The 26,405-nt window shown below is 39.0% G+C and overlaps 4 protein-coding genes and 2 long non-coding RNA genes across 9 annotated transcripts; 3 read left to right on the top strand and 3 right to left on the bottom strand.

Moving 5' to 3' along the window:
• The first annotated feature begins 757 nt into the window (after positions 1–757).
• Positions 758–2,197, top strand: LOC124320825. Of its 2 annotated transcripts, none has more exons than XM_046783723.1 (3): positions 758–938; positions 1,032–1,209; positions 1,638–2,197. In XM_046783723.1, exons 1-3 carry the CDS (start codon positions 924–926, stop codon positions 1,703–1,705), a joined length of 261 nt encoding a protein of 86 aa, XP_046639679.1. In that variant the 5' UTR covers positions 758–923; the 3' UTR covers positions 1,706–2,197. The 2 variants fall into 2 exon arrangements, with proteins under 2 accessions (XP_046639679.1, XP_046639676.1); XM_046783720.1 differs by having other exon boundaries at positions 1,032–1,345.
• Positions 2,198–3,661: 1,464 nt separating this feature from the next.
• Positions 3,662–4,145, top strand: LOC124325340. The gene is made up of 2 exons (XR_006915420.1): positions 3,662–3,754; positions 3,819–4,145. It is a non-coding gene; the product is annotated as an uncharacterized LOC124325340 (long non-coding RNA).
• On the bottom strand, positions 3,819–9,462 carry LOC124325308 (cubilin-like). Its single transcript, XM_046784418.1, has 16 exons — positions 8,958–9,462; positions 8,767–8,881; positions 8,391–8,667; positions 8,287–8,314; positions 7,435–7,959; positions 6,847–7,360; positions 6,631–6,773; positions 6,285–6,547; positions 5,955–6,195; positions 5,532–5,677; positions 5,319–5,448; positions 4,957–5,214; positions 4,666–4,788; positions 4,383–4,599; positions 4,056–4,186; positions 3,819–3,967 (listed from the first exon to the last, which is right to left on the bottom strand). Exons 3-16 carry the CDS (start codon positions 8,511–8,513, stop codon positions 3,864–3,866), a joined length of 2,946 nt encoding a protein of 981 aa, XP_046640374.1. The 5' UTR covers positions 8,514–8,667; positions 8,767–8,881; positions 8,958–9,462; the 3' UTR covers positions 3,819–3,863.
• Positions 9,463–9,549: 87 nt separating this feature from the next.
• LOC124325324 (V-type proton ATPase subunit G-like) lies at positions 9,550–10,671 on the bottom strand. The gene is made up of 3 exons (XM_046784420.1): positions 10,472–10,671; positions 9,946–10,046; positions 9,550–9,883 (listed from the first exon to the last, which is right to left on the bottom strand). Exons 1-3 carry the CDS (start codon positions 10,551–10,553, stop codon positions 9,713–9,715), a joined length of 354 nt encoding a protein of 117 aa, XP_046640376.1. The 5' UTR covers positions 10,554–10,671; the 3' UTR covers positions 9,550–9,712.
• Positions 10,672–18,405: 7,734 nt separating this feature from the next.
• On the bottom strand, positions 18,406–20,701 carry LOC124321082. 3 transcript variants are annotated; one of them, XR_006914128.1, is made up of 6 exons: positions 20,566–20,701; positions 20,378–20,497; positions 20,230–20,313; positions 19,977–20,047; positions 19,735–19,894; positions 18,406–19,680 (listed from the first exon to the last, which is right to left on the bottom strand). It is a non-coding gene; the product is annotated as an uncharacterized LOC124321082 (long non-coding RNA). The 3 variants fall into 3 exon arrangements; XR_006914126.1 differs by having other exon boundaries at positions 20,378–20,701; XR_006914127.1 differs by having other exon boundaries at positions 18,406–19,677; positions 20,378–20,701.
• A 3,692-nt stretch (positions 20,702–24,393) lies between these two features.
• Positions 24,394–24,883, top strand: LOC124312761. The gene is made up of 2 exons (XM_046777212.1): positions 24,394–24,450; positions 24,513–24,883. The coding sequence occupies exons 1-2, from the start codon at positions 24,400–24,402 to the stop codon at positions 24,765–24,767; spliced, it is 306 nt and encodes a 101-aa protein (XP_046633168.1). The 5' UTR covers positions 24,394–24,399; the 3' UTR covers positions 24,768–24,883.
• The last annotated feature ends 1,522 nt before the right edge of the window (positions 24,884–26,405 follow it).

Raw genomic sequence — 26,405 nt, 5'->3', positions numbered from 1 at the left:
GAGAATTTTTAGTCTGCTGTTTTTAATGTGCTCATAGGTAGTCTGCGTGTTGACATTTCAAATTGCAAATTGGCACCGAAAAAATTTATTTGGCCGAGTAAGTTTCTGCTGCTTGCAAACTGCATGACTCAAATTTGTCTTTCTTTAACGTCTTCAACCCTGTTTAGGCACAAGGAGTCATTCATATGTCAGCATGTCCAAAGAACATGATTACGATGAGAATGTTGCTCTTAATATTAGCACGGAAAGACAAAGGTCTAACGGCAGTGATATTTCTTTTACATTAGAGTCAAATAGTGAAGATAAGAGAACAGCCATAAGAAAAGTGATCAAGCTGGATTTCATATTGGAAAGACTGGTGATAAAGATACAGTGCTGGTCCACTTATCAGACCGCCTGCCCATACGACCAATCCAGGTATACGACCACCCTTTTGCTTGCACCACTTTCTGGCGCGAGATTCCCCTAGTTCAAATTTTTCTGTCGATAAACATGCCGCGACTTGAATTATTTTAATCCACTTCAAGGTATTTTGTTTTTAAATCATCGTTGACCTTCATTATTGAAAAAGGGTTGGACTTTTTCGAACAAAGATGAATTTCGTCAGTGGTAACAATTTGTTTTCCTTAAGCAAAGTGTTACTAAGATTCAGTCATCACCTTCTACATACTACTAATTCATTTGGCCGGTTATGCGACCATCCAATTATACGACCGCTGCACCAAGTGGTCGCATAAGTGGACCGGCACTGTAAAGATGTCGAGGCTGAAGGTAGCTGCTGGTATAACCGTACCTGCTTTTCCTTCTTTACTTTTACTCCAGAGCTTTTGCAATCAAAGCCGAAAGATAATGACAACATAAAGGGGAATTGTAAAAAGTGTTTTCAGACATGCAGTGGACAGGTTCGATCAACAACCAATTGGATGAGGCATATCAAGGTAATGATGCTAACTTTCAATTTGCTGTAAGCTCATCTTGATCAATTTTAGAATTTATCCTAATTCTACTTTACAATTTTTTAAATATTTTAGAAGCACCCAGACTTTTATGCTGATTATAAGAAGAAGAAGGAAAGAAACCAAGCTAGAGATAGTGTGACTGTGTCATCCAAGGCGGCTGCTGCCAGAAAGGAAAGAGTAGCTGTTCGTCAATCTCTCCTGAATTTTCCGTCATCAAAGGCCCCATCTAAGCTATCTAAATTGGAACAGAGTAAAATTGATGCTTTGATTATGAACTTCATAATAACGAAAGCCCTTCCACTGAACACCGTCGATGATCCAGCTTTCATTGCCCTTGTCAATGGGCTCAATCCAAGAGCTAATGTTATGGGTGCCAAAAAATTAAGGTCACTTATCGACAGTGTAACTTTCGAATAGAATAACGAAAAAAATCGTATATATATTCGTTATTCGTCAAATTAAAATTTTCTTTATTTGTATTCGTTATTTTTATTCGTTGTAGCTCACAATTTCATGAATTCGAATACAATTTCGAATATTTAACGAAATTTTATTCATTATTCGAAATTATTCGTTATTCTCGAGTAAAACCCCCTTTTTATTCGTTATTCGTATTCTTTTGTACACCTTATTCGTATTCGATTACAAAATGAATTAACATTTTTCTTTATTCGACAGAACACTGCACTCAAGCTCTCGTGTTTGGTCGTTACAAAACAGCAAGTAACTCAGATGGATGTCGTTGATAAAGACCATTCCACAGCAGAGATTTATTGCACGGGCGAAGGGCTCGAGCATCAGCTACACGTCACGTCCGATGCAGTTGTTCCGGTCATTGAATTTGACTTCAACCTAGGCGTCCTCCTCGTTGTTCCAGAGAGTTATTCACAACCCATCGACAGATGAAGACGCGGAAAAAGTGATCATTTCATCAGGTTTGTGAGTACTTTGTACCTGTTTCGGAGTAAATCACCGAGATGTGAAGAAAAGGGGTACAAATCCTGTCCTTTCGTGAAAATTCAGAACCTAGGACAAGGAGATGGAGAATTTCTTCTGTTTGAAAAACTCTGCGATTGCCGTAAGGTGTGTGAAGATTTGAAGTAGCGTTTTCTTTTCTTTTTTACTTTTTTTTGCCGCAAAATTCTTTTGTTTAATTGTTGTCTTATTCGTGTATCTCTAACTCTAAATTCGTGATGGATTCTTTTCTCGATATCAATAAATGGATTTCATCCCACAAATGCTCTTGGTTGATGGTCAAAATTATTATTTAATTTCACTTTTATTTACACTGCACATTTCACATTATTCAACACCTAACTTATTTTGAATTGAAGATGTCGTACAGTTTTTAAAGTTCAACGAGGTTTACCTATAAGTGGCAAACATCGACGTCAATCGCAGGAATAAAGCCGAAATACTACTTTATTCCACTTATTAACCCCGATCATCGTAATTGCATCGGTTACTTACATGTTGCATCCATATAACTCTGATTTGTCTAATAAGTAATAACGGCCGGGAAAATTTAAAATTCGTCAGGGGAAAAGCGGGAAAAGATCACTATATATGCTCAAACTGAAAATCATGTTGGTAAATTTGCTTCATCGATTTCAGTTTTCTGTTCGGGATCCTATAAAAAAGAAACAAATGATAAATTGCCTCTTCGAAACTACTCTGAAGACGAAGGGTATAACGCTCATCTTATTGTTTCAAAAACTCCCTGGGAGGCTAGTCGAGTATTGATTGTAATAATATGGGCAGCAGTGCTCATTCGTTCTGAATGAAACCCGTATCATGCTAGAAGGCTTTTGTCTTTTCCGACGCCCACTATTTCGGTAGATTTCTCTGAAAAGGGAACCACATTTCAAGTACTGTAAAAAAAACAAGTTTAAAAAATAGCCGCCAAAACACAACTGGGTGTCAGCCTTCGAGATTCTATGTGGCGATTCAGTTTGATTTGTGCTTCGATTGATTTATAACTTCGCTTGACTGTTTTATGATAAAAGTTTGTTATTCGTATTGACAAAATTTTTTTTTGCTTTAATTTTCAATTTCGAACCTGCGCGCCATAAAACAGAATGGAGCAGTTACACATCCTGCGTTGCGCATTCTCCGCAAATGCGAAAATCTCATTTGTGTCCAAGCTGGTGTGTGTCGCCTACAGCGTCTTATGGGAAAACCAACTTCTTCCCGTTAAAACAGTTGTTTTCTTACCTATAACTTTGATTTCCCCCCTTTTCTTCCTAACAGTGAATACTTTATTCATTTCTCTATTACCTAATTTTTATTTTTATCCCCAATTCCATCTGGTTAATTTTTAATTAATTTTTGTTTGTGACTGGTTTTTTTGTTCGTCTCCTGTAGCAGAAGAATTTCGTTCGTAGCGTGGTCGATTCTGTCTAGAAACGTCTGCTACAGGAGACGAACAAAAAATCCAGTCACAAACAAAAATTAATTAAAAATTAACCAGATTAAATTGGGGATAGAAATAAAAATGTGGTAATAGAGAAATGAATAAAGTATTAACTGTTAGGAAGAAAAGGGGGGAAAATCAGAGTCATAGATAAGAAAACAATTTTTTTACCGAGGAGAAGTTGGTTTTCCCATAAGACGCTGTAGGCGACACACCAGCTTGGACACAAATGAGATTTTCGCATTTGCGGAGAATGCGCAACGCAGGATGTGTAACTGCTCCATCTGGCATAAATAATCCCATTTAATTTTGTCTTGGGGAAACAAAATCGAAAACATTTACAGTTATACAGGTCTTTCATTTTTTTTTTTTTTTGCAACTGGTAGGTTATTTCTGTATTATTGTAACAACAGTGCGTGCATCTATAAAATCTTCTTTTATTTCAGATATTTACTTTACAAAAAACGGTGTGTGTAATCGTGTGTAATAATCTAACGACATTGAATTTGATTGACTCTGATTTCTAAATCGACATTATTGGTGTGGACCAGTTTCAGGGAAACCATCTCTTCCGACGGCGAAAACTCGTACGATGCTACATCGACAAGGAATAAGTTATAATCAGAATTTCAGCACTGTTTCAATAATGTCGGTATACATTTTTGTATTATATATTTACTTACTCTTGCGACCTGTCATATTTCCACATAGTTGTTTCCCGCCAACATCAAGGTAGTTTGATTCACAATTAGTTTCATCGGTGATATCGAAATTAAAAAAATCCAATTGTAATCCACACATTCGACGGCTCCATCTGTAGAGTAAAATTAAAGGGTTGTTGGAAACTTTTACATAACAGTCGACTAGGCAGCAAAAGTTAAAATTATTAAGCACTAAAAATTATAAATTAGAACAAATGTCAATATGTGGTGCACAGCACTTTTTGAAAAACTATTCCTCAGCTAAAGACAAAATTAGAACCATTTTCGGTTGAACGAATAAACACTTACCTTCGAATAACAAAATCGCATTCAGTTCTCTCTGAGCTTGACAACGCACTGTATTTAAATGTGCTTTCCGAAGACCATATTGTTGAACTGCATTGCTTTCTCTGTATCTTTTCGCAGCTAATTGAGGAAGTGCTCAAGTTCCACAAAAATTTTTGCTGTTGCGTAATACGAAATGGTAAATATATTGGCTGACCGTCGACATGGAATCTGACATCAACTAATCAACGGAAAAATAAATTTTCATTTATTTATTTGTTTGTTTCAAAATGTTCCAAGGACTTACTTTTCATGTTGTTCAATTGCTGACCACAAAAGTGCCTGTTGTCAACCTCGATGTAATTCTCACTACAATTTATCGAGGGTGTAATGTAAAATTCCTTAAAATGGAGTTGAACGCCACAGGCGTCTACAGATCGGAAAATTCAAAAGTGAATAATAAAAATTAGTGTGAAGCATTACAACATTATTATTAGAACCTTATTCGAAACGAAAACAATTCTAAAAAAGCCATGGAGCGAAAATTATCGTCGCTTGACCTAAAAAATAGCTAATTTTATATCTGTAAAATTCTTACCTTCTTCTTGATTTATGATGTACACACACTCTTGATTTTGCCGCGATTCTATCTCAGTCGAGTTGACAACCTCGTTAGTTAAAAGAGGAATTTTACAAGACGAATCTTCAACTCTGATTGGGAGCGCTGTTATCTCCGTCACAGTCGTAGTGCAGTCGGTAAGCTGGACGACCTGAATAGAAAAGCCTTGCGCTTCATTGTCGACCGAATCAGAGTGAAAGACAATCGAAACTTGGGAGCTCAAAAATGGAATTTTTCCTGTTCGGGATAAATTGGAAATTTTCAATCATTAAAATACTGATAGTCCATCGAAAAGCGATCCTTTACGAGGTTATAAATAAAGGAGGAAAAATCACTCATACTGCTCGTTTGTCCCGACAAATCTCCACAAAATCGGTAGTTTTCTATTTCTAGATAATCTTCTTCGCAAATGGTGTTAATCGTTCCAGGAAGCGAGAAGAAAATAAATTTTAGTTGAAGCCCGCAGACATCCTAGAAATACACAATAGGCCCTATATAGCAGCATTCACTTTCTATTGCAATACTACACGATTATCGTCATTTATTTTATATACTTGCGATCTTCGGATGACATTGTAGTTACAGTCCTGACCAGGCAAGTAGAGAAGAGGGAATTGCGGAGAAATGATCAGGAAGCTGGATTCGCTGAAGATTTTCGTTTGACAAAGATAACTCGATGGTGAAGTAGACGGAGCCGGAGCTAAATAAGAAATAATTTCCTGATTATAACATTATATTTTTTTAGAGCTTCAAATTTATTCTAAAGATTTTTCTATAAAATTATACTTTAGAGGACCATAAATATACAAAAATTAATTTTCTTAAATAATAAATCGTCTACTTGGGTACGCAACAAGGACAACAAAAAAATCAAACAAAATTTTTTAATTAGTTCAGCATCTTATATCGTTAACCGTTGATCTTTTGTATCGCAAACTTTTAAATATTAAGTAAATGAAAGAATGAAATGAACTCACGAGCAGTTTTAACTTGTCGATCAATTAGAACAACGCTTAATTTAAAGCCTGTTTGTTGGACGGCTCCATCCGAGTGGAAACGAATTTCAAATGGATCGGCTCCCACGAACGGCACTCGTAAAACCAATCCAGTTTGGACGCCGCAGTATCTCTCGGCGCTGATTTCCAAATAATCGTTGGAGCAATCTGTGCTGTTTTGCAAGTCGAAGGCTATAAAGGAAATGAGTAGTTGCTCAATAACCTGTAACAAAATACATGATTAACGGTTAGCCTACATTTATTCAATGTTAGGTTTCGGTGATTTCCTATAAATAGAAATTACGATCTTACTGGTGACAATTTGACGACCGTGTAGATGCAATCGAGATTCTTCAAGTAAGGCAACGGATAGTTAACGCTTGTGACTGTGTTCTCTAGTTCGCTAAAGACACGATCACAAGTGACACCTGGTGGTGTTGTGTTGGGAGGTTCGGTAGTTGAAAATTCTTCACATGCCATCATCCTATATCGCCCATCAAATCCCCGGAAGCTTCCATTTGAATCAGTTACAAACTGCAGGCTGATGGACGATCCCGAGACGAAAGTGATCCTCACTATTAAAATAAACAAATAAAAAAAAAATAAATAATAAACGTCAAAATTTAAGCGCTAAATAATTAATAGAAAAAATTTTTACGTCTTTGATCCGTCAACGAGGTACCGCAATACCGATTGCCACCGATAATCAGAGCGTCTTTGAAGCACCCTTTACTTTCTTCCAAGTAAAAATCCTGGAAATGCAGTTCGAGTACGCAGAAGCTTTTGTTGGACGGTACAAATCTATGGCGAAGAGAAGAAGTCGAATTAGATACTTTCAGTTAACATAAAAAATAAGTCTCGCCGTCCAAAATACCTCAGTTCACATGAAAGATTGGGCCCGTAATTTTCTGGATAGTTGGTTGATTGAAATTGGCCTTGCGGTGTAGTCAATGTAAGGTCGCACAAAGTGGATGATGGTGTGGTAGAGGTAGGCGTGAATGTTGGCACAGGTGGAATAATGGGCGGCTGAGGGGGGTACGTTGGTGGAGGATATGGTGGATGAGGTCTTGGCGTGTTTGGGATGGACGGGACTTTATTGAGCAACGGCGTTAAAGGAGTTTCTATTTTTGGGCGTTTAACCACATCGGTCGGTGGCAATAAAGGACCAGATGGTCCAGTAGGATGGGCTGGGCGTGGAAACGGCGGTGTTACGTGAGTTCGCAATGGAGGAATCGGCGGATTCGCCACATAGCGAATTTGAGGCGGAATGGGTTGACAAGGAAGTTGTCGGCCGACGATGTAGAATCCATGAAACTGAAGGAAGGAATCTGAACGAAACTCGATCACGAAATCCTGATCCTTATGGAGATAGTTGAGCGAAATGATGACTGAAAATTGCAATAGTGTCAAATTTTAATCGAATGAAGTTTCTATCGCCATAGAAGCCAAAGTAATCTCATACCTTTACGTGGGCGATGAAATCCACAATACTTGCGATCGCCGATGAGAAGCCAGTCCTTGGAACAATCCACAGTGGGTTCCAAGTAAAAATCGCGAAAATCCAACTCCAACGAGCAAACATTGAACGCCTTTTTGATGACGTAGCGGCAGAAGGTATTTTCACGGTAGGGTTGCGGATAAAACGGACTTTTCAAGTAAAACAAAAGGCTCGGAATGATGACGTTGTTACACGAAAACTGGGGGAAGTTGCTGGAGATTGGATAGCCAAACGGTGGAATATTTTGATTACTAATTGGCCTGTGGGACGATTTCGGTGGACTTTGACTACTATAGTATTTTTCTTTCTTGTTGACGGGATAGGTTTGAGCTTTAAACGATCGAAAGGGGTCAGCGTGCGCTGAACGTCCCCATTCGAAGCGCGGGTCTACAAAACGTGAGCTGACGGAATGACCCCGTTCACCATATCCCGTATGACTATTTTCGCTTTTGTTTCTCCATTCCTCGACGTCTAGGGTTGAGCGCCCATCTACAGACAATCAAATGTTTTCGTATAGGTCAAACAACCGGAATTCTAAGTTTCGTTCGCCGTCCTATTTTACAGGCATTGACTCTATTATCAAACTCATTATTCACACACTGCTGCTACTACACTCGATGTTGTTTTTACGGAAAGGTTAATGTTATTAACTGATAAATAAGATAAACAGTTGCGCAGAAAATGTTGGATGCATAACATGCGCTTGTACAAAGTCGAAATATAATGAATGACATGTAAAACAAATTTGCTGTGCATAAAATTTCTTACAAATCAAAATAATGATAATAAAAAGAATCAAAGGCTGTTTTAACTTACGCTCAATCGAGTGAAGCTGGACGAGCCGCTGTGGGAGAACGAAAACAAGAAAAATGAACAACTGATGTTGAGAGCACAAAATCATTGCTTTGTACTACACTAACGTTCAAAGAAAGACTGCAATATCCTTTAGAGAGCAGGCCGAATTTGAATGAAATCTTTGTTGTACCCGCAAGGCAATTCTCCGGTTCCAACGCATATATCCAGACTCCACCCAGGGTTTCCATCCGGGTTCCATTATTAAGACTTGACGATTTTTATTTGTTCGTTTCAGCTTTATTTTTCCACGATTTAAAATAAAGACCCTTCCGGCCGAAATTATCCACGCTCAGTCTTGTTTACCGCGGAAGTTTGAGGGAAATCTTTCTTAGGCGTTGACGTCTTTTAGGATGTGGGCGTTCAAATATTCATCATGCACAGTGACCCATTAACATATCTTCATTATTACTTTTTAAAGTTCACTGAATAGAAAGTTCTCACCAGATTGGAATAGTGGTACCAGGCCTGTACAAAGCTGTACATATTTGCATAACATGCATGGAGACCGGAAACTGGAAAGTAATTTTTCGAAACGCGCTTCTACATTAAACGAAGACTAAACGCAGGAAGGCTAATTTATTATACTACAACTTAGTATTTCATTTTTGCCAAACGTAATGGAAGCAACTTACATGTTATCAGCACATCCATTTATCTCTTGGCAGGATTATTGGGCCCCAAACACCAAGTCGTGTTCCCGTTCGTTGAAAAGTTGTGGCATCATATCTCCGTTAACGGTTTTCACTTTTTCGTGTTGTGATAATCAGTTAGGTTAGGCGTGTAAAATTACATGGCGTCGAATTTTCTCCGTAAAAAGTTCATTACTTGTTTTGGGTAAAATGCTGGGGACGTGTGCGTAAATACGGAATGTAGGGTGGTAAAGTGCGAGATTGAGGTGAGCAGTTGACGCCATCGGGAGCATCTTTATGGGAGTTTTTAGTTTTTGGATTTTATTGTGGTTTTCCTAAATATCTCACATAAGCCATACTAAAATTTCAAGCTGTAGAAAAAAAAAGAGGTCGCAGTCTATTTGTCGACTAAAATCACGATGGAATGCTAAAATCAGGTTCTAACCAATAAACTAGTATTTTGATCAACCTATGTGCTAAAGGTGATGCATCAAATATTTGATTTGTTTCTTGTGTTTAGTTTTACAAAACAATAATTAGTTAAGATTAAAGTAAAATACCTTAAACAAGAAGCGTTTTCTTGCATTACACAAGATTGACTACTAGATTTCTTTTTATTGATACTCGAAATGATTTGGACATTTATGTCAAAAACAAATTTTTTATAGTAATATAAACACTCACCAAACAAACATGCTAAAGGTGTAGCACAATTAACTAATACAGAATTTCCCCTTCAGTTAATGTGGAATGTGTGCTTAGTCTAGACGGATGTTCTTGTGAATGGCTGGCTTAATCTCATAGACATAGCTCATGATCTGCTGAATTACAAGTTCTTTATTAGAAGCCATGCATCGATTGATGACATCTAATTTCATCTTCATATCTTTATCAATCTTTGCTGCAACGTCATCTCGAGATCCCAAATGCTGTGATGACAATAAAACAATGTTGTATTACAAATAAATTCATGTCTGAAATTCAGCTTTACCTTGGATTCAAATTCTTTGAATTGCTTTTCTCTCTCTAAACGGTATGCTTCAATTTCAGATTGGGCTTCCTCTTTTGCTTGCTTCAGTCTACGTGCTTTCCCTAATAGCAAATAAAATTTGATAAGAGAGAAACGAGACAGATGATTCTGAAAAGCTTCTTTACTTTGAGAGGACACAAAGTAATAAAACAAACTTAAGGGAATAAGAATATAATAAATTCTTAGGAATAAATCTAATATGTATGAAAAATTACTAAATTATCTTCCTATAACAATACCAATCAATCAAATTTAAAACCAAACAAACAAACTGACTAAAAAGATTTGTAAAAACATTGAAACATAGTAACACAATGATGTTGAGCACAGAAAAATTATCTTTTTCTAATTTGATGAAATTAAATTTTTCTGCTTTGCCTTTGAGTGACCTTAAAAAGGATTTCAATAGTTTACTTGGAAAAGGTTATCAAACTTGAGTTAATCAAAAGTTAACTAGTACTACATATACAATTGAAATTTTACTCACTTTTTCTGGCTTCAGCCACTTTGTCTGCAGCTTTTTTTTCAGCAGCTAACAGCTGTTGAATACCTTGAGTTTGGCTAGCCATGATCCAACTTACAATGTGAAAAACGAAAAGATGACAGAAGAATAGACTTGATCTTCTGACAGAAACGTATCTCTGATACAACCGAAGATCTTGTGACTTCCTGTCATATGACTGCTGGAGCCACAGCAAACTTTGTATGAAGGCCTGAAACTCCCCATCTCGCCTGTGCTATTGCCGCACCTACCTAGATCTTCTGCCCTGCGGTTTTTTATATAGTTAAAGCAAACTATCAGATTTTTCCATGAGCTTTATAATAGTATTATATTGTTTTAAAATAGTATAAGAAACCTAATAATTACTAGTCAGTAAAGTCAAATAAATAAAAACGATAAAAAATTTAAACGTAGTAGCGTCCAGTCCAGCTAGGTTTTTAGCAAATGTGGGTGCAGCGGTGAGAACACCAAGCGGGTGTGTTCATAAATCCGACCCCTCGCTTCGCTCGCGAGTTTCCCTCTAGGTCCGACCTTTTTCTGATTTTTTTTCCTACTTAACTTAATTTGTTTTCGTAATAAAGCCCCTTGGGCGCCTTCGGAATTTAGAGTTAGTTAAAATTTTAGATGAAAGTTTGTTGCGAGCCCGAAGGGCGAAGCTAATAATCGCATACGCAGAAAAAAAAAAGCCATGTCACTTTGTCTGTATGTATGTATGTATGTATGTATGTATGTAACGCTCCATAGCTCGGGCTTTTTACGACACATTTCAGACTTTTTGGTCTTAAAAATTAGACAAAAAATATGCGGTGCGACCAGAACAAAAATAATTTCATTTACTTAATTAGTTCTTCTGTAATTAATGAAAAACTGTTAAAATAATTGCTTAACGACTAGTGACATCTGGCGGTGGCGACTACAACTTTTCACCTTAGGTTTAAATTTCACTTTCCACTACATATGTAAGTGTCATTTATTTAAAGTGTTAAGTTAAAAATTCATCCTTCTCGTCGAATAATTTTTATTGAAATATATTCGTAATGGATGGTTAAACATGAGTAAAATAATTTTACGAATATATTCCGCCCAAACAAATCACCACCAGATGTCCGTAGTATCGCCGTGATGACGCAATCTTTGATGTCCCATCCATGACGCAACAACCAGATTTGCATTTATGTTTTGCAGTTATTTGACTAAAAAATGGTTATTTTTAAATTCAATTATTGAACTTTATTTGTAAAAATAGGAACATTTGAGTTGAGCAAACTAAACGAAAATAACTTGCAAGGATATTGAACTGTGACAGAAAAATCCCACAGGATTGCAATTGCGAAAGAAAGTGTTGATACGAGGTTATATAAGGGTGATTCGACTCGAGTTGATTTTAAAAGGGTGCCAAACACACACCGTTTCTGTCAGACTGTTTTTACCACACAAAAACACCGTTTCTGCCTGATTGTTTTTTTTACCATACAAAGAAAACAAGAAATCACATTGCTCCATCACTTTGATGATTTCTATTCCCAGAATATCGATTGTTTTTACCATAAAAAAAACAAATTGATTTTAAAGGGTGCCAAACACACACCATTTCTGTCAGACTGTTTTTACCACACAAAAACACCGTTTCTGCCTGATTGTTTTTTTTACCACACCAAAAGCAATAGTCAAATCTATTCCCGGATTATCGAACGTCAAAATGTCTTCTAAGAGAAAACGAAAGGATGAACTTGCAGCTAGGCAAGCCAAACGTAGAGCAACGGAATCTGAAGAACAGCGGTTTGCTCGACTTGAAGCAAATGCTGTCAGGAATGCTGCAGCGAGATCAGCCGAGTCTGAAGTTCAGCGGTGTGCTCGACTTGAATTAAATGCTGTTAGGAATGCTGCAGCACGATCAGCAGAGTCTGAAGTACAGCTTTGTGCTCGACTTGAAGCAAATGCTGCTAGAAATGTTGCAGCACGATTAGCCGAGTCTGAAGTTCAGCGGTGTGCTCGACTTGAAGCAAATGCTCTCAGGAATTCTGCAGTACGATCAGCCGAGTCTGAACAACAGACTGTTAATCGCCGTGCTGAAGATGCTCTGAGGCATACATTCGACAGAGAAGCCGAGTGTCCTCAACAAACTGCTGCTAGACTTGCTGCTTCCGCTGCTCGATTTGCCGCCAGAATATCCAATGAAACCCAAGATGAAGCTAACGATAGGCGACAAAGTAATGCAAGTATTCAACGACGATCTAGGGAAACCCGTCAAATCTCCAAAGAAGAATATCTAGATGTTTTTGATGCTTCCGTCAATGGACCGCTTCATAAGCAACCTTTCGTCGACAAGCATATGAAAAAATTCCATTCTGAATTGCATCAATTAAATCAGCAGCATTGCCTCCACTGTCGAGAATTGTGGCCTACAACAGATGCAATTGTCGATCCCTACATTTGCTGCCGTTGCAAGAAACTTACGGAATTCAACCCTTTTGGCATTCAAAATGATATGGTGCGTGATTTTTCATCTATTCCACTAGCAATTCAGAAGCACTTTCGGGAACTTACTCCTCTTGAAGAAATGCTTCTCTCGCCAGTAATTTCCATCATGTCTGTCTTCCGGCTACCTTCTGGTGGACATGTTTCTCGTGGCTACGTGGCAAATTTCAAACAAGACGTAGCCGGATTCATCAGAGAGATTCCTCTCACAGCAGAGCAACTTCCGTGCCTCGTCATAAGAAGGAGAGGTGTGGACAACACCTGTGCCGAATTCAAAGTTTGCCGTAAACGAGTTGAAGCAGTTGGCCGATTTCTCATTCAGAACCATCCAGGCTTTGCTTCACATCGTATCACTTTTAGCCAGACCAACTGTGATTTGCTGCCCGAAGATGGACCTTTGTTAAATATTCCGACGATGGACAGCGACAACGATGAATTGAATGTCACTGACGAAGGAGCCATGACAAGGGATGTTCCATCAGAAGACATTCTTGATCAGCCACAACCTCCTGATGTCGCTTTCGTCATTTCAAACAACATCAGGCCTCCTCAACAAAATGAAATATTAAATGCGCTCGATCCGGTTAATTGGCCAACAATTTCAACTGAGCCTATCAACGAATTTGAGGTCATGTCTGGTCTTGCATCTCTGGCTTTCATCAAGTTGTTTCCTCTTGGGCAAGCTGACCCAACAAAGAAAGGTCGCAGACAAGACCTATCCGAACTCGTTGCTTCTAACCACTTAATGAAATATGCCGAGATTGATTGTACAAAGGAACCCGACGAATCTCATCCAAACGAGTATTTGTATTATCCGTTTGCTGAACATGAGCGCTTCTGTTTTTGGTCGGTTGATCGCATACGACGCCATCGAGCCCTTGGGCAGTGTTCCGTTTTTCTGAGACAAAATCCCGAAGAAGCTGCATTGTCTATGGAGGAACTTAAGGCTATGGCTGCCAACGGTCAACTTGACTCGGTCATCAGCAAAATGTACTCTTATACAGCCAATGTCACTGGCAGTGACGCCTACTGGAGCAAGCGTCGGAGAGAATTAGAGGCTATAATGCAACAGAAAGGTCTTGGCACGGCTTTTTTTACTGTTAGCTTTGCTGACAATCACTGGGACGACCTCCATCGTCTCATGCCCAACGGTTCAGCTGAACCAAAACTTCGCTACCAGAGTACAAATGCAAATTTACATCTAGCAGACTGGTACTTTTCCGAAAAATTACGTCTTTTCATGAAACATTTTTTCGGTGGTGTCTTGGATCTCGAATGGTTTTGGTATCGTTTCGAGTGGCAATCAAGAACAGCCATTCATGCCCACGGTGTTGTAAAGCTCAAAAACGACCCGGGGATTGCCGACCTAATGATTAAAGTCTACGCTGGCCGACTTATGGCGCAAAAACTAGCTGATCCACAGTACACAGCAAACCTTAGCGAACAAGACGTCCAAGAAAAGCAAGATCTAGTTGAAGCCGGCATTCTTGCAGAACTCAAGGTTCTAAAGTATGCCGATACTCTGTTGTGTGCCTGTAATACTCGGTCTGATCCAGTCAACCCGTTCAATGCTGAAGTACCAGTTCCCCATCCGTGTTCAAGCAATGTCTCGTCAATTTTGAACGATGGAGCAGCCATGGACGACTTCTTCGAAAGATTGGCAAACTGTGTTCAACGTCACGTCTGTCGACCAGACGGTTACTGTAAATCGAAGGACGGCAAATGTCGTTTCCACTTTCCTTTTGATCTAGTTAGTGAATCGAGAATAGTTTTTGAAAAAATCGGAAACACAGACTCTGTTCGTGCGAAAATTGTTCTCAAAAGAAACGACAAGTACATGAATGTTCACAACAGATCAATGTTGGAACATTGGTGTGCCAATGTAGATCTTCAGCTCATTCTTGATCATCACGCTGCAATGAACTACATGGTCAAGTATGCTAGCAAACAAGAGCGGTCTGGAAACACTTTACAGCAAGTGATCAAAACGATTATCAACAAGGCTGATGTCACAGATAATGCTGGCTCCGCTTTTCGCTCCTCTATCATTCGTTCCATTGGCCATCGTGACATCGGGAAAGGTGAAGCGTCGCGCATTTTGTTTTCCGGCCACCACTGTGAATCATCCTTCAATTACGTCAACGTTTCTTTGGACCTGACTGTAAACGAAGTCTTCAGAAATCCAACGACTGGTGAGTTGGAAACTCGACCAACTCTGCTTACCTACTTTGCCAAACGTCATGTTTACATTGAACAAAACACCTACCCCAATTGGAATCTTGATCAACCCAATTTTATCGAGTTTTGTCGTCACTTCACTGTCGTCAAAGGGAATCTTAGAAATAATCCCAAGCCGGACAAGACCATTGTTTTGACATTCCCGGTGCATCGAAATTCTCCTACGTCAGCTACCTACCATCTGTTCTGCCGATATTCGCTAATCAAGTTTTTCCCATGGACGGAATCATCTATTCCAATGCTTTTGGATGACAACCTTGTCGTACGCCAATGGCAAGACTTTCGATTGACTGCAGCTCAGGAACTGCGTCAATATTTCAACTTAGACGAAGAATTACAAAGTCGATTAGATCAGGCAGCTGATGACCTCCAGGAAGAAGACAACATTGAAAACGACAACTTTAATCAACTTGAATGGCAGCAAGCGGTCGGTATGCGACCTGCTGGCGAACAAGAAGTTCGTTCTGATCTACCTGTGATTGACCGTTCTTTCCCTTGGCTGACTAGTCTTCAGCTTCATTACACTCCACATGAATTGGCCTGTGGAAGCACTTGGGTGGTTAATCATCTAACCAACGGAAGAGATCTCGGCACTGATTCTACAGATTTACCGTTTGTCAGTCCCAGTCAACTGAATCGTTCACAACGAATGTGGTTCGATATGGTTGTTGAGGCTCTGCAATCTCGGAAACAGTTGTTATTGATCGTCAATGGCACAGCTGGTACTGGCAAAACCTTCACTATTTCAGCAATTTCCAGTGCTGTCCCTAAAGAACATATCGTCCGTTCGGCCTACACCGCGAAAGCTGCCCATCTCATCCGCGGTGAAACTTTGCACAAGATATTTCAAATTCCAGTAGAAAAAGGCCAAGGCACAAAGTTTGGCCCTCTTAATGGAGCGAAACTGGCAGCTCTTCAAGAGAAATTTCGTCATGTTAAAATTATCATAATTGACGAATATTCAATGTTGAGCTTGACCATGCTTGGAAAAATTGACGCTCGTCTTCGTGAAGCTAAAGGCAACAACCTTTTTTGTGGTGGGCTGACTGTTATTTTGGTTGGAGATCCAGCTCAGCTTCCTCCTGTGGCTGCTCCTTCCCTCTATTCCCAATCAACAGCACCGTTTGCCAACGAGGGTCGGGCCGCTTACTTGGCTTTCCAATCCGTCATCAAGTTGACAGAAGTTCGACGACAACAAGTAGAAGATGGCGACATTGACCAGCAAACATTCCTGGACACACTCAACTCTTTGAGAGAGGGAAACTGTTCCATAGACCAGTGGAAATTCCTTCAAGCAAGGAATCCGGAAGCCATTGCCAACTTTGGCACTGATTTTGAAGATGCGACCTACTTGTTTGCCACCAACGAAGCTGTTAATCGCAGGAATTACTTTAAATTACCACAACTTCAAATGCCAATCACCCTACTACGGTCGGTAAATGTGCCTTCAAGTGGCAAGTCAAAGCCATCTGATCAGTTTCGAGGGCTTGAAGTTGAACTGTACCTTGCGATTGGAGCCCAAGTAACGTTAACATCCAACATCAACACGGATGTGGGTCTCACTAATGGTGCCAGAGGTACCGTGGTTGACATCGTCTATTCCAAACAGCCCAATGTTGATCTGCCTGATTTCATCGTTGTTAGATGGCCTGATTATACCGGTCCTCAATTCTTCTCTACAACCATGAATAACGGCATTTCAACTCACAACTGTATACCAATCCCGGCAATATCCATACGGTCTGATGACACGAGAGCCGTCCGGATTCAGTTTCCCCTTCGCCTGGCTTATGCGATGACCGTATGGAAATCTCAAGGAGAAACTCTAGGCAAAACTGTTGTAGACATCGGTCCCAAAGAAACCGCCGGCCTGACTTTCGTCAATCTTTCAAGGGTAAGACACATTAGTGATTTGGCCGTCTTGCCATTTGACTATCAAAGAGCATTGAAAATATCGACTGGCGATGGGTTATTTGCTAGAAAGATGGAAGAAAGACGGCTAAATATGTTGTGTCAGGTTACACAAGATCAATGGTTTGAAAATAACCCAGAATAAATTTGTTTTATTTTCTTACTGTTTTGCTGTCTCACAAATTCGCTTTTCGTGTGCCTTTGTCACTCAACAACGTAACGTCACTTTTGAATACAAAATAGGTCCTGAATTTGTCATTTAAGACAGTTTTTAACTGGCTTACGACTATCCATTCGGCGAGCTGATAAGCTTGCTTTTCTATCTTAATTTAAGATGTGGGTGGGATTGTTTGACATAACGTTAAAAAAGGCCACTCTATTTTAACCGCTTCTTACTATGGCTTTTTGAGGGGTTTGATATTTATTTAATGTAGCGCAATCTGTTATCAGTGTAGCGCCATCTGTTATCAGATCTGGGAAAATCACAGCCGTCAAAAAGTAAATGGCCGCTACTCACTTTTTAAATGCATCGAAAAGGTTAAAAGAATCACATAGTTTCTTTTTTTAGGCTCAGAAACGTCTAATAAGCTCTATGCCTAACTTTGTCATGGGTTATAATTAAAAACTTTACCTTAAAAATACCCTAAATCGTGTTTTTCGGATTTCCTCGATTCTGATTGGTCGAGAAAATTCCCAATAAAGACTTTCGGGGTGCCTCTCTCAGCGGACTACTTTAACTTGTGCTGCATTAAAGGCCCCTAAACCTTCGGTAATTTAGTAAACTAAATTCCTCAGGGATAAGTTATTATTAAAAATATTATATTCTTATGCTTTATTACGTTTTTATTTCCTTCTCTTTTTTTTCTAGTAATATACCTAGTTATTGATTCTTATGGGTTTAATCCTTTATCAGCTGTAAACCATATCAGTTTATCCAATGGAGCAGTTACACATCCTGCGTTGCGTATTCTCTGCAAATGCCAAAATCTCCTTGGTGTCCAAGTTGTTCTGTGTCGCCTACAGCGTCTTATGGGAAAACCAACTTCTCCTCGGTAAAAACATTGCTTTCTTATCTATGACTCTGATTTCCCCCCTTTTCTTCCTAACAGTGAATACTTTATTCATTTCTCTATTACCTAATTTTTATTTCGACCCCAATTCAATCTTTTTAATTTCTAATTAATTTTTGTTTGCGACTGGTGTCTCCTGTAGCAGACGTTTCTAGACGGTACCAGACGTTTCTAGACAGAATCGTCTACGAACGAAATTCTTCTGCTAACAAAAAAGTTGTTGTCGTCCAGTGTTGTCGATAATAGAAATTTTTTAGATTATCTGAAATATCGATCGCGATATTCTGATATAGTTATCTGAATCGGGAAGAATATCAAAACCAACGCCACCAAGTGGTGAATATTATAAATTTGTTGAATGGATTTTTATAAAAATAATAAGAAGCCGTGGTTTTCTTCAGTTTTCATTTAAATTTAATTGCTCGGAACATATTAAATAAAAGTCAACTAAATCAAAGGCAAACGAAAAGGTATTATAAATTCCAATAATCGATGACCAAACAAGAACAAATCAGGCATTTTTATGAAGAAAAAGAAGCATGTCAATGTTGTCACGGGACAAACGACTTCTTTCTTCTGTAAGCAAATTGCCGGTATCAGAAAAAAGTTGCTCAGACGGCACAGATATTGCTGGGATATATAAATACGCCTATACAACATGCAGCATTGAATGTAACGTTCCCTCTCTGTGTCTAACCCACCACCATTTTAGCGGGTCTTCTTTCCATTCATTCAAAGAAAAAGCTAGATATTCATCAAGGACGACGATGTGACACACCGAAGTCTGAACTTGGTTTCTAGCCCCACTTCTTGCGTCATTCTTGTAAGCTACAAGTTTGTTGTGATAGTTACTTATTGAGACTTCATTTGTCGACGCAGAATTTGGGGCTCCATTGGTTGGACAACGAAGTTGTGATGCCAATTCTCTATTTCTTAAATCTTCCCTATTTTTCAATTCTGTGCGCACTTGTCGTTGCGCAGTGGCTAGTCCAGATGTAAGGTAATTCGGCAAATTCTTGAATTTGCGAAAAAAATGATTAGATTACTAAATATTTATATATTTCATTTTGTAATAGGTCGAGGATAGGTCGAGGAAGGTGGAAACAACAAATTTGATTTCTCTTTCCAGTGTTATAAAGCTCTCTCCCAAATTGAGTTTCAAGTCATTCAGTAAATTGATTGGCCACGGGTTGAATTCCGTGGCACATCAACCATCTCGTAGCACACTCCTGTTGCATTTTGTTTTTGAATAAGTTTTCGCATAACCTAGTCAACGTGGCCGTAGCCCCAGTACTTGAATGAAAATGATACTATCGTGCGGCAGCGTTCTAAAATTTGCATGAAAGCGACATTTTTTTCGATAGCTCATTGCTAAGCTTAGAGTATGGGAAAGGCATGGAATCCGAATCCAGCCACAGTCAGTAACGGCCTTTTTTATGTTTGCCGCATTATCCGTGACTACGCCGACAATTTTATTTCGGATTCCCCAGCGATCTACTATAGAAAATAATTCGTCAAAAAATTCGTCGGAAATTATGGCTTGAATAATACCTTTTTTGCTTAATCAGTACAATCACTAACCGTAGAGACTCTTCATTTCATGTCAGGGCGACGTAGTCCACTCTTTCTAATTCGCGAATCAATTTAAGACGAGCTTCTTCGTACAAAGCCGGGAGATAATTATAAGTGATCGTATTTCGGCAAGGAAAAGCTAATACAGACATTAGTTCGTCGGCGTATACGGTATGCATGTCTGATGCGTGATACTTGAAACATATTAAAAATGTATATACCTATTCTTGGGTCGATACACTTTATAAATGCTGCAAAATTTGGGTCGTCGACAATGCTGAGCGGTAACAGACTTTTGGAAATAAAAATAACAAAGGCCAGAATTAATACTTTCATAACAGCACCACCAACTTGAAACATATTGATGCCGAAAGAGGCAATAGCTTCTTAAGGAATTGTCGCTAATATTTTTATAGGTAATTAAAAATAATCATAATTCACTTCTATATTATTTTGCAAGTTTAATAATTATACCAGAACTCGAGGACGACGATTCATGCTCTGAAGATCTATGACGGGATGTGCTAGGCTGGCAATCAGTGGTGGCATGGCGGCTTTCTGGATTATCACAATTTCAGGCCAAATTTCTAGATAAATATCATTTATAATCGCCATATGTTACCATATATCACTGTTGAGTCTGAATTCCGTTGTCTTCTTGATAGATATCGCTCATGACTTCCTCGTTTTCGTGATCTTCGTCTTTCAGTAGACCAATAGGCCTGTTTGGCATTCTTGTTGTCTTTGTTTTTTTGGGGTAAAGATCGGGATGTTTCAGTCTTAGATGAGGAAACATATTGGTAGTGTTACCAGAAAATGGTTGGTTGAGTTTGCAAACAGTACAGGTCACTGTTTTTTTCCGGGTATCTGGTTTTTTTTTTCGAAATACAGCCACGCAACACTTCTTACCATTTTCTTTTAAACTTGTTCTTGATTGCAATTGATAAGATAGATATTGAAAGATAACAATCAGCTTGAAAGCGGACAGCCCCGACTTTTCCATCACAAATGATCTAATGAAGAGTCAAGGAAGGGTAAACATGATTGTGCCTAAAGAATTTTTTATTCCAACATAAGAATTTTATCCGCTTTCTAATCAAATCAAAGTTTTTATTTCTGTCTCCTAGATAACAGGAGAAGCGGACTTTGATACAGATAGATCAAATATATCGATACTTTGATATATTGATAAAAAACAGATATATATGCATCAAAAGTCTCATATCGACACCACTGATCGTGGCAAACGATTTTACCTTCTGACGCTATCCAATTCTTGTCCTTGAAAATGAAGTAAAGATATTTCAAAAAATGTTTGGTGAAGAAACATTATAAACATTTCAAATTTATTTTCGTCTTAGGGGACAATACTTTCGTTCGTTACCAAAAACCTTGCATCTATTGCAAGGTATTTTACATGCATTAAGGCAGTATGTTGTATAGGCTTGGTTGTCTATGGGCAGTTGTCTAGAAGTCCAATGACTTTTGTTAGGAGTGCTAGTAACATTTCTTACATGGGAAAACGAAAGCCTCCATTTTCTACATGGAGAGTACGATACATGGCTTTATTTGTCGATCACACCAAGCGTCCACGTCCTCTTTCAAAGTGGGGAGTTCAGGGATGTTGATTTGATTTTGCAGGGTGATTCCCTTTTCTTTGTCCAAACCATTGAATTTATCTCTCTCCTTTAGCTTCTCGGGCATAGCATTAAATTCGTGTTCTGCTTCGATAAAATTCATGAGGTTTTTGGAAAATACCTTCGATGATTTTGGGTTAATTCCGATAAACCGGTGAAAGACTAGAAGACAGTGTTTGGCAGAGAAAGATTCATCCAATTCCAAATGCGTGGGTTTGGCTACAAGACTCGTAAAAAGGGCCGCATCCTTTCGTTGAGTGGTAACGTTATGGGCTTTGTGAATGGAGGAGTAAACGAGTCCATTCGTACATTTGGCAGGTAACCCATCAACTTCCCCGCGTGCTCTCTCACGGATGCAGACAGGAGACAAGTGACGAGTTTTCGTCAGCACCTCTTTACCTTTTATTATTCAGAATATCTGGCTGATTTTATAAAATAAATGATCTTTCCCATCGTGATGGGTTTCGTCGTGGAAGATGTTAATGATATGCTCGGTAAGTGGATGGCGATCAGGCAATATAGGTGGGTGTGTAGAACGCCAAACGTTAATTGCGCGTCCAATTCAGCAATCGAATCGTAGTAAACCATCTTCGCCTAGCATTGGATGCAGGATGAGATACATAAAAGATGCGAGGAATTTCCTAATGTTTTTTGGCAATGCTTGATTAAATCGAGAGCTACGTTGTCTAATCAGAGAAAAGACGAGTTTTTCGGCCTCAATATTTATTCAAGAGTTTTTATGCTAATAAAAAATGCACGCAAAGCCTAAAACAGATGAAAGAAACCTCCACTATCGACGGACAAAAGAAAAAATTGGAAAACTGCTCATGCATTCACACAAGTGGTCCCCACAGCGGCTATCAGTAGCAGAACACGGGCTTTTTTGGTTTTTCTGTCCCCTCTCCCTGTCTTATTTAGCCCTTGTCACAATTTCCGTTCGCGCCCCGTTAGTAGTTTCTGTGCCCGGCACATCGACAAGCAACGTTTTGATGCCCATCTCTTCTTTGCTTCCGGCTAGACCCCCCGCGTCTGCGTCTGTTGGGCTGAAAAGTCAAGCCGTTTCTACAGGCGTCATTAGGAAGTCTCGCAAGTCCAGAGAGTTGCCTTCCTGCTCACGCTCGAGCGCAAGGTTGGGTGCGAAGAACAGACAGATTGTTTCGCACCGATCAAAACCAACCGACCACAAAATGCGCGTAAGAGTAGGAAACAAAATTTCACACTACGAACTAATAGAAAACGGAGTATCTCAAGGAGCAGTAATAAGTCCCATTCTCTTCAACATCATTGTATCAAACTTCCTAGAAAACAAAAGAAACAAATCTCTCCTTTTAGTAGACGACGTAACAATATTTGCATAAGTGCACAAGGGAACAGGGCACAAGTGAAAAAACCAAGCCACGCCGAGATGTTACAGATGTGAATAACATTTAGTAAGAAAAAATTGTTGATTCAACTATCTCTCTTTAAGTTTACTTGTACCTTAGTAGGTACTTGTTAAAAAAACAAACAATAATTAAGTGGATAGAAATAGGATTTACGGACACATTAATACCCCGGTCAACTTTTTGGTGGTTTGGATTGTATGCTGCTCTAATGTGAGCTGCAGCATCCCTGAAATTCAATTCCGTAACTGATTCTGCGATTACAAAAGATTCTGGTGTGATTGCCTCCTGGTCGATGGAAGCTGCCACTTCAAGCATTTTAGCCTCTCTCTCAGGATTCAGTGCATAGGGCTCCTGTTATGGTCTTACCAAAGCCAATGTTGGTGCAGAAAGGATTGAACTTGACGAGAAGACAATTTTGTCATAAATCAATAATGTAGAAATAAGAAAAAAAGTACATATTGGAAACAAAGTTGCTACAGAGGTGATTGACATTTCGACAGCTAAAAATATTAACTTATCTACTTGTCGCACCTTTACACTAGGACTAATGATTAATGACACAAAAAGGAAAGCAAGAAAAGTTTTGAGAAAAATGCTTAACTTTGTCGGTCATGCGTTACTTTTATCGAAAATAAAGTTTTTTCTATTCATTTCCGCCTTTTAATTTTAGAAAAAAGTATCAATTAATATATGCAGTACCCACACTAAGTTTGGAAACACAACCAGTGTTTCCGCGCTTTGAACACGGCGGCTTACGAGCCAAAGTGTTCCCCTTTTTTTCGCGATAACTTTCGTTTGAGTTATCGCAAAGAAAAACTAAAAAAATCTTCTTCTAGAGGAAAAAATCGGCTTTCACCTTGATTTTTTAGAAAATTTTGTGATTAGCACTTTACCCGCAAATCCATAGATTTAAAGTTTGGAAACATTGGCGATTCCGCCATATGTTTCATAGGATAGGCTGTGGCACTTAAAAAATTGCCAAAAATTGAAATTTGTCAATTGTTACTTGAAACTTGCATAAACAGTAGATGACTAAGTCATCTACAATTGGGCAAAGCAATTCAAATTTTGAAAATGAAACACATAAAAAAAACGCAAATTTTAAAATAATCTGAGTGTGTTCCTCTTAACTTAAACCTTATCGGCAACAGATATAATCTTCATCTCGAATTTCCGTAACTTCGTATAATTCATTTGTAGAAATACGGTTTATCTCATTTTTGAATATGCAGTAATTTCCACACTGTCTGTTGAAGCACGATTAACGACAACAGCTTCATTCTGCATGTGAGATAGAGCGACAAAATGGGCAGGCATTTAGGCTTAGTTTACCCAGTGATGCAAAGGAACAGGAGCATATCAAGCTTGAATTAACGGCCTTAGAGGTATGTAAATTATTTGGACAAGAGAAATCCTTTGTTTTTTATCGCGGTAAAATGCGGTGCATAGTTGTCTGCGATCCGAATGGCTATAAAGCGAATTTGATTGTAACAATCATTTATTATTGAAGTGTACTCAAATAAGAAATGGGTGTGGGTAGTTGACCATAGCCATCTTGCAGAGCTGTGACTGGGGCTTTTTCATTTATTGATTGACGTGCCGCTGATGAGACCACATTCACTATGACGAACTATGACGGTACAATTTCCTCAGTTCCAAAAGTGGTGAACGAAGTAAGTTATTTCGCTGGTATATTCGTACTTTACGACTGATAATAAGTTGTTATATTCTTTAGCCAGGCATGCGGTTTAACGATCATAAATTTAAAGGCAACTATCCAATGATTGGCCTTCCGTACGGTTCTGTAGCCGCCAGTTGGTCTTTCCATCTTGTTTGGACTAATCAAATAGGTCTTTGTGGAGTACAAGTGGAACTCGGTTACATGGTATCAGAACATTGGGTAGACAACGAATTCAGGAGTTTCCTGTATCCAAGACCAGATTTTCATATTAACGGCATGTATCCATGGGACTGGACGTTGGTATGTTAAAAAAAAGAAAACATCCTGTTTGTAGAGTACGAGATCATGGATGTCGTGATTTAATGCAGACCAAGTAATATTTGAATTTTAGTAATATTTTACGCCTCTTTCTTTTCAAAACTAGTCTCCTAGGACGAAGCAACATACGAAATCCGAAAAATTGCAAATTGCTTAGCAGAAACCACGACCACAATAGTTTTGAATCATGGGATATTCCACCTCAACCAATAGGTCAGTGTTGCTTTATTGAAAGTTTGTGTTTCTCATATTCGGTGTTGGGAATATATTGATTTCCCAACAGCTCACTACAAGATCTGGCCGTCGGAGTCGAGTACCTCGACTTCTTGACGATTATTGCCGTCGGGACCCCCCTTGTCACCATTTGCCCTCACCCCAAGTGTGTAAACCGCCTTAACCGTTAGAAATAAAACTAGTGTGAATCCCAGAGCCAGTCTACACCATTCTTTTTAGCGTTAGAAATTCTCATCTTTTGAATAAGTAAAACAGGTGGACACTTCCGGAAAGTGTGCAAATCCAACATGGTCCTTCGAAACAGTTTGTAATCAGATACCTTTGAAAATTCTTTCCTTGCTCTGCTCACACTCAATTTTTTTTTCAATTTCCCATTTGTCCTTTGAAAAGATGTCGTCGTGTAAACTTCGACATTAGAAAAAATTACTCTCTCAGATTCTAAAATTTTTTAAATTGATTGTTCATTTTTATTGTTGCTTTCTCAAGTGTACACAGTAGAATCACGGGGTCTAGTTAAACCATACCCTAAAATTCTCAACTATCCAGAGTCAGCGAAAATCTTGCTTGATTAAATAATTTCCTATAAGAATTAATATCAAAAGTCGCCATTAAAAATGTCTTTAAAAATTTAAATTTTTTGCAAGCTCATTAGTAAAAAAAAACCCACCACGTGGGCAGCCATCCCCCCCCCCGTTGTCTCGCTGTCGCCTCGCCTTATAGGAATTCTCTCCTCTCCTCCGTTCATTATGTTTTTTTTGCGGGGGTTTCTTATACATTAGTGGAATACTTACCTCCGGGGAGAGAAAATTTATATTCCCCCTAAGCTTTCGTGTCCTATAATATTTGTATTGCTTAAATTATTGAGAATTTAATTTTTTTCTCTTTAATGACGTCCGTAGAATAGCGGAGCGCCTAAAAGGTACTCCACACCTGCATAAAAATAGGACGCCTTAAAGCAAGAAGAGAGGTACGAGGCCCGTCTACGAGGAGAAATACCAGAGAATGCTTGCCAAAGTTACACCATAACACAACACAAGGAAAGCGTGAGGCAGTCCAAAGAAAACGGAAGGCCTATTACAACAGGCCCCTAGTACCATTCAGGAGTCCCGCGTGACACCCTGACCCAAAAGTGAAGAACGTCAGCTACGGGCAAAAAGGGACTACGTTTTGAACGAATTGGAAAAAAAACTATCCTCTTCTTGAAGACCCCCATGACCGTCGTATTTTCAAAACTCCAGCTACACTTGAGGATTTCATGCAAGTCGCTGCCAACTATTTGGCACCAGAAGAGCTGGCAGAAGCGAGAAAACCTAAGTTTTACGGTGATTTCCGCTAAAAAACTGGAGCTGAAGCCACTACTTCGACAGCAGCTCCAAGTCCAGGTTCAACATCAGG

This window comes from Daphnia pulicaria, chromosome 1 (assembly GCF_021234035.1).
Source record: "Daphnia pulicaria isolate SC F1-1A chromosome 1, SC_F0-13Bv2, whole genome shotgun sequence".
NCBI classification, from domain to species: Eukaryota; Metazoa; Arthropoda; class Branchiopoda; order Diplostraca; family Daphniidae; genus Daphnia; species Daphnia pulicaria.
The sequence above is the reverse complement of the archived record's forward strand: the minus strand, read 5'-3'. Positions and strand labels throughout refer to the sequence as shown.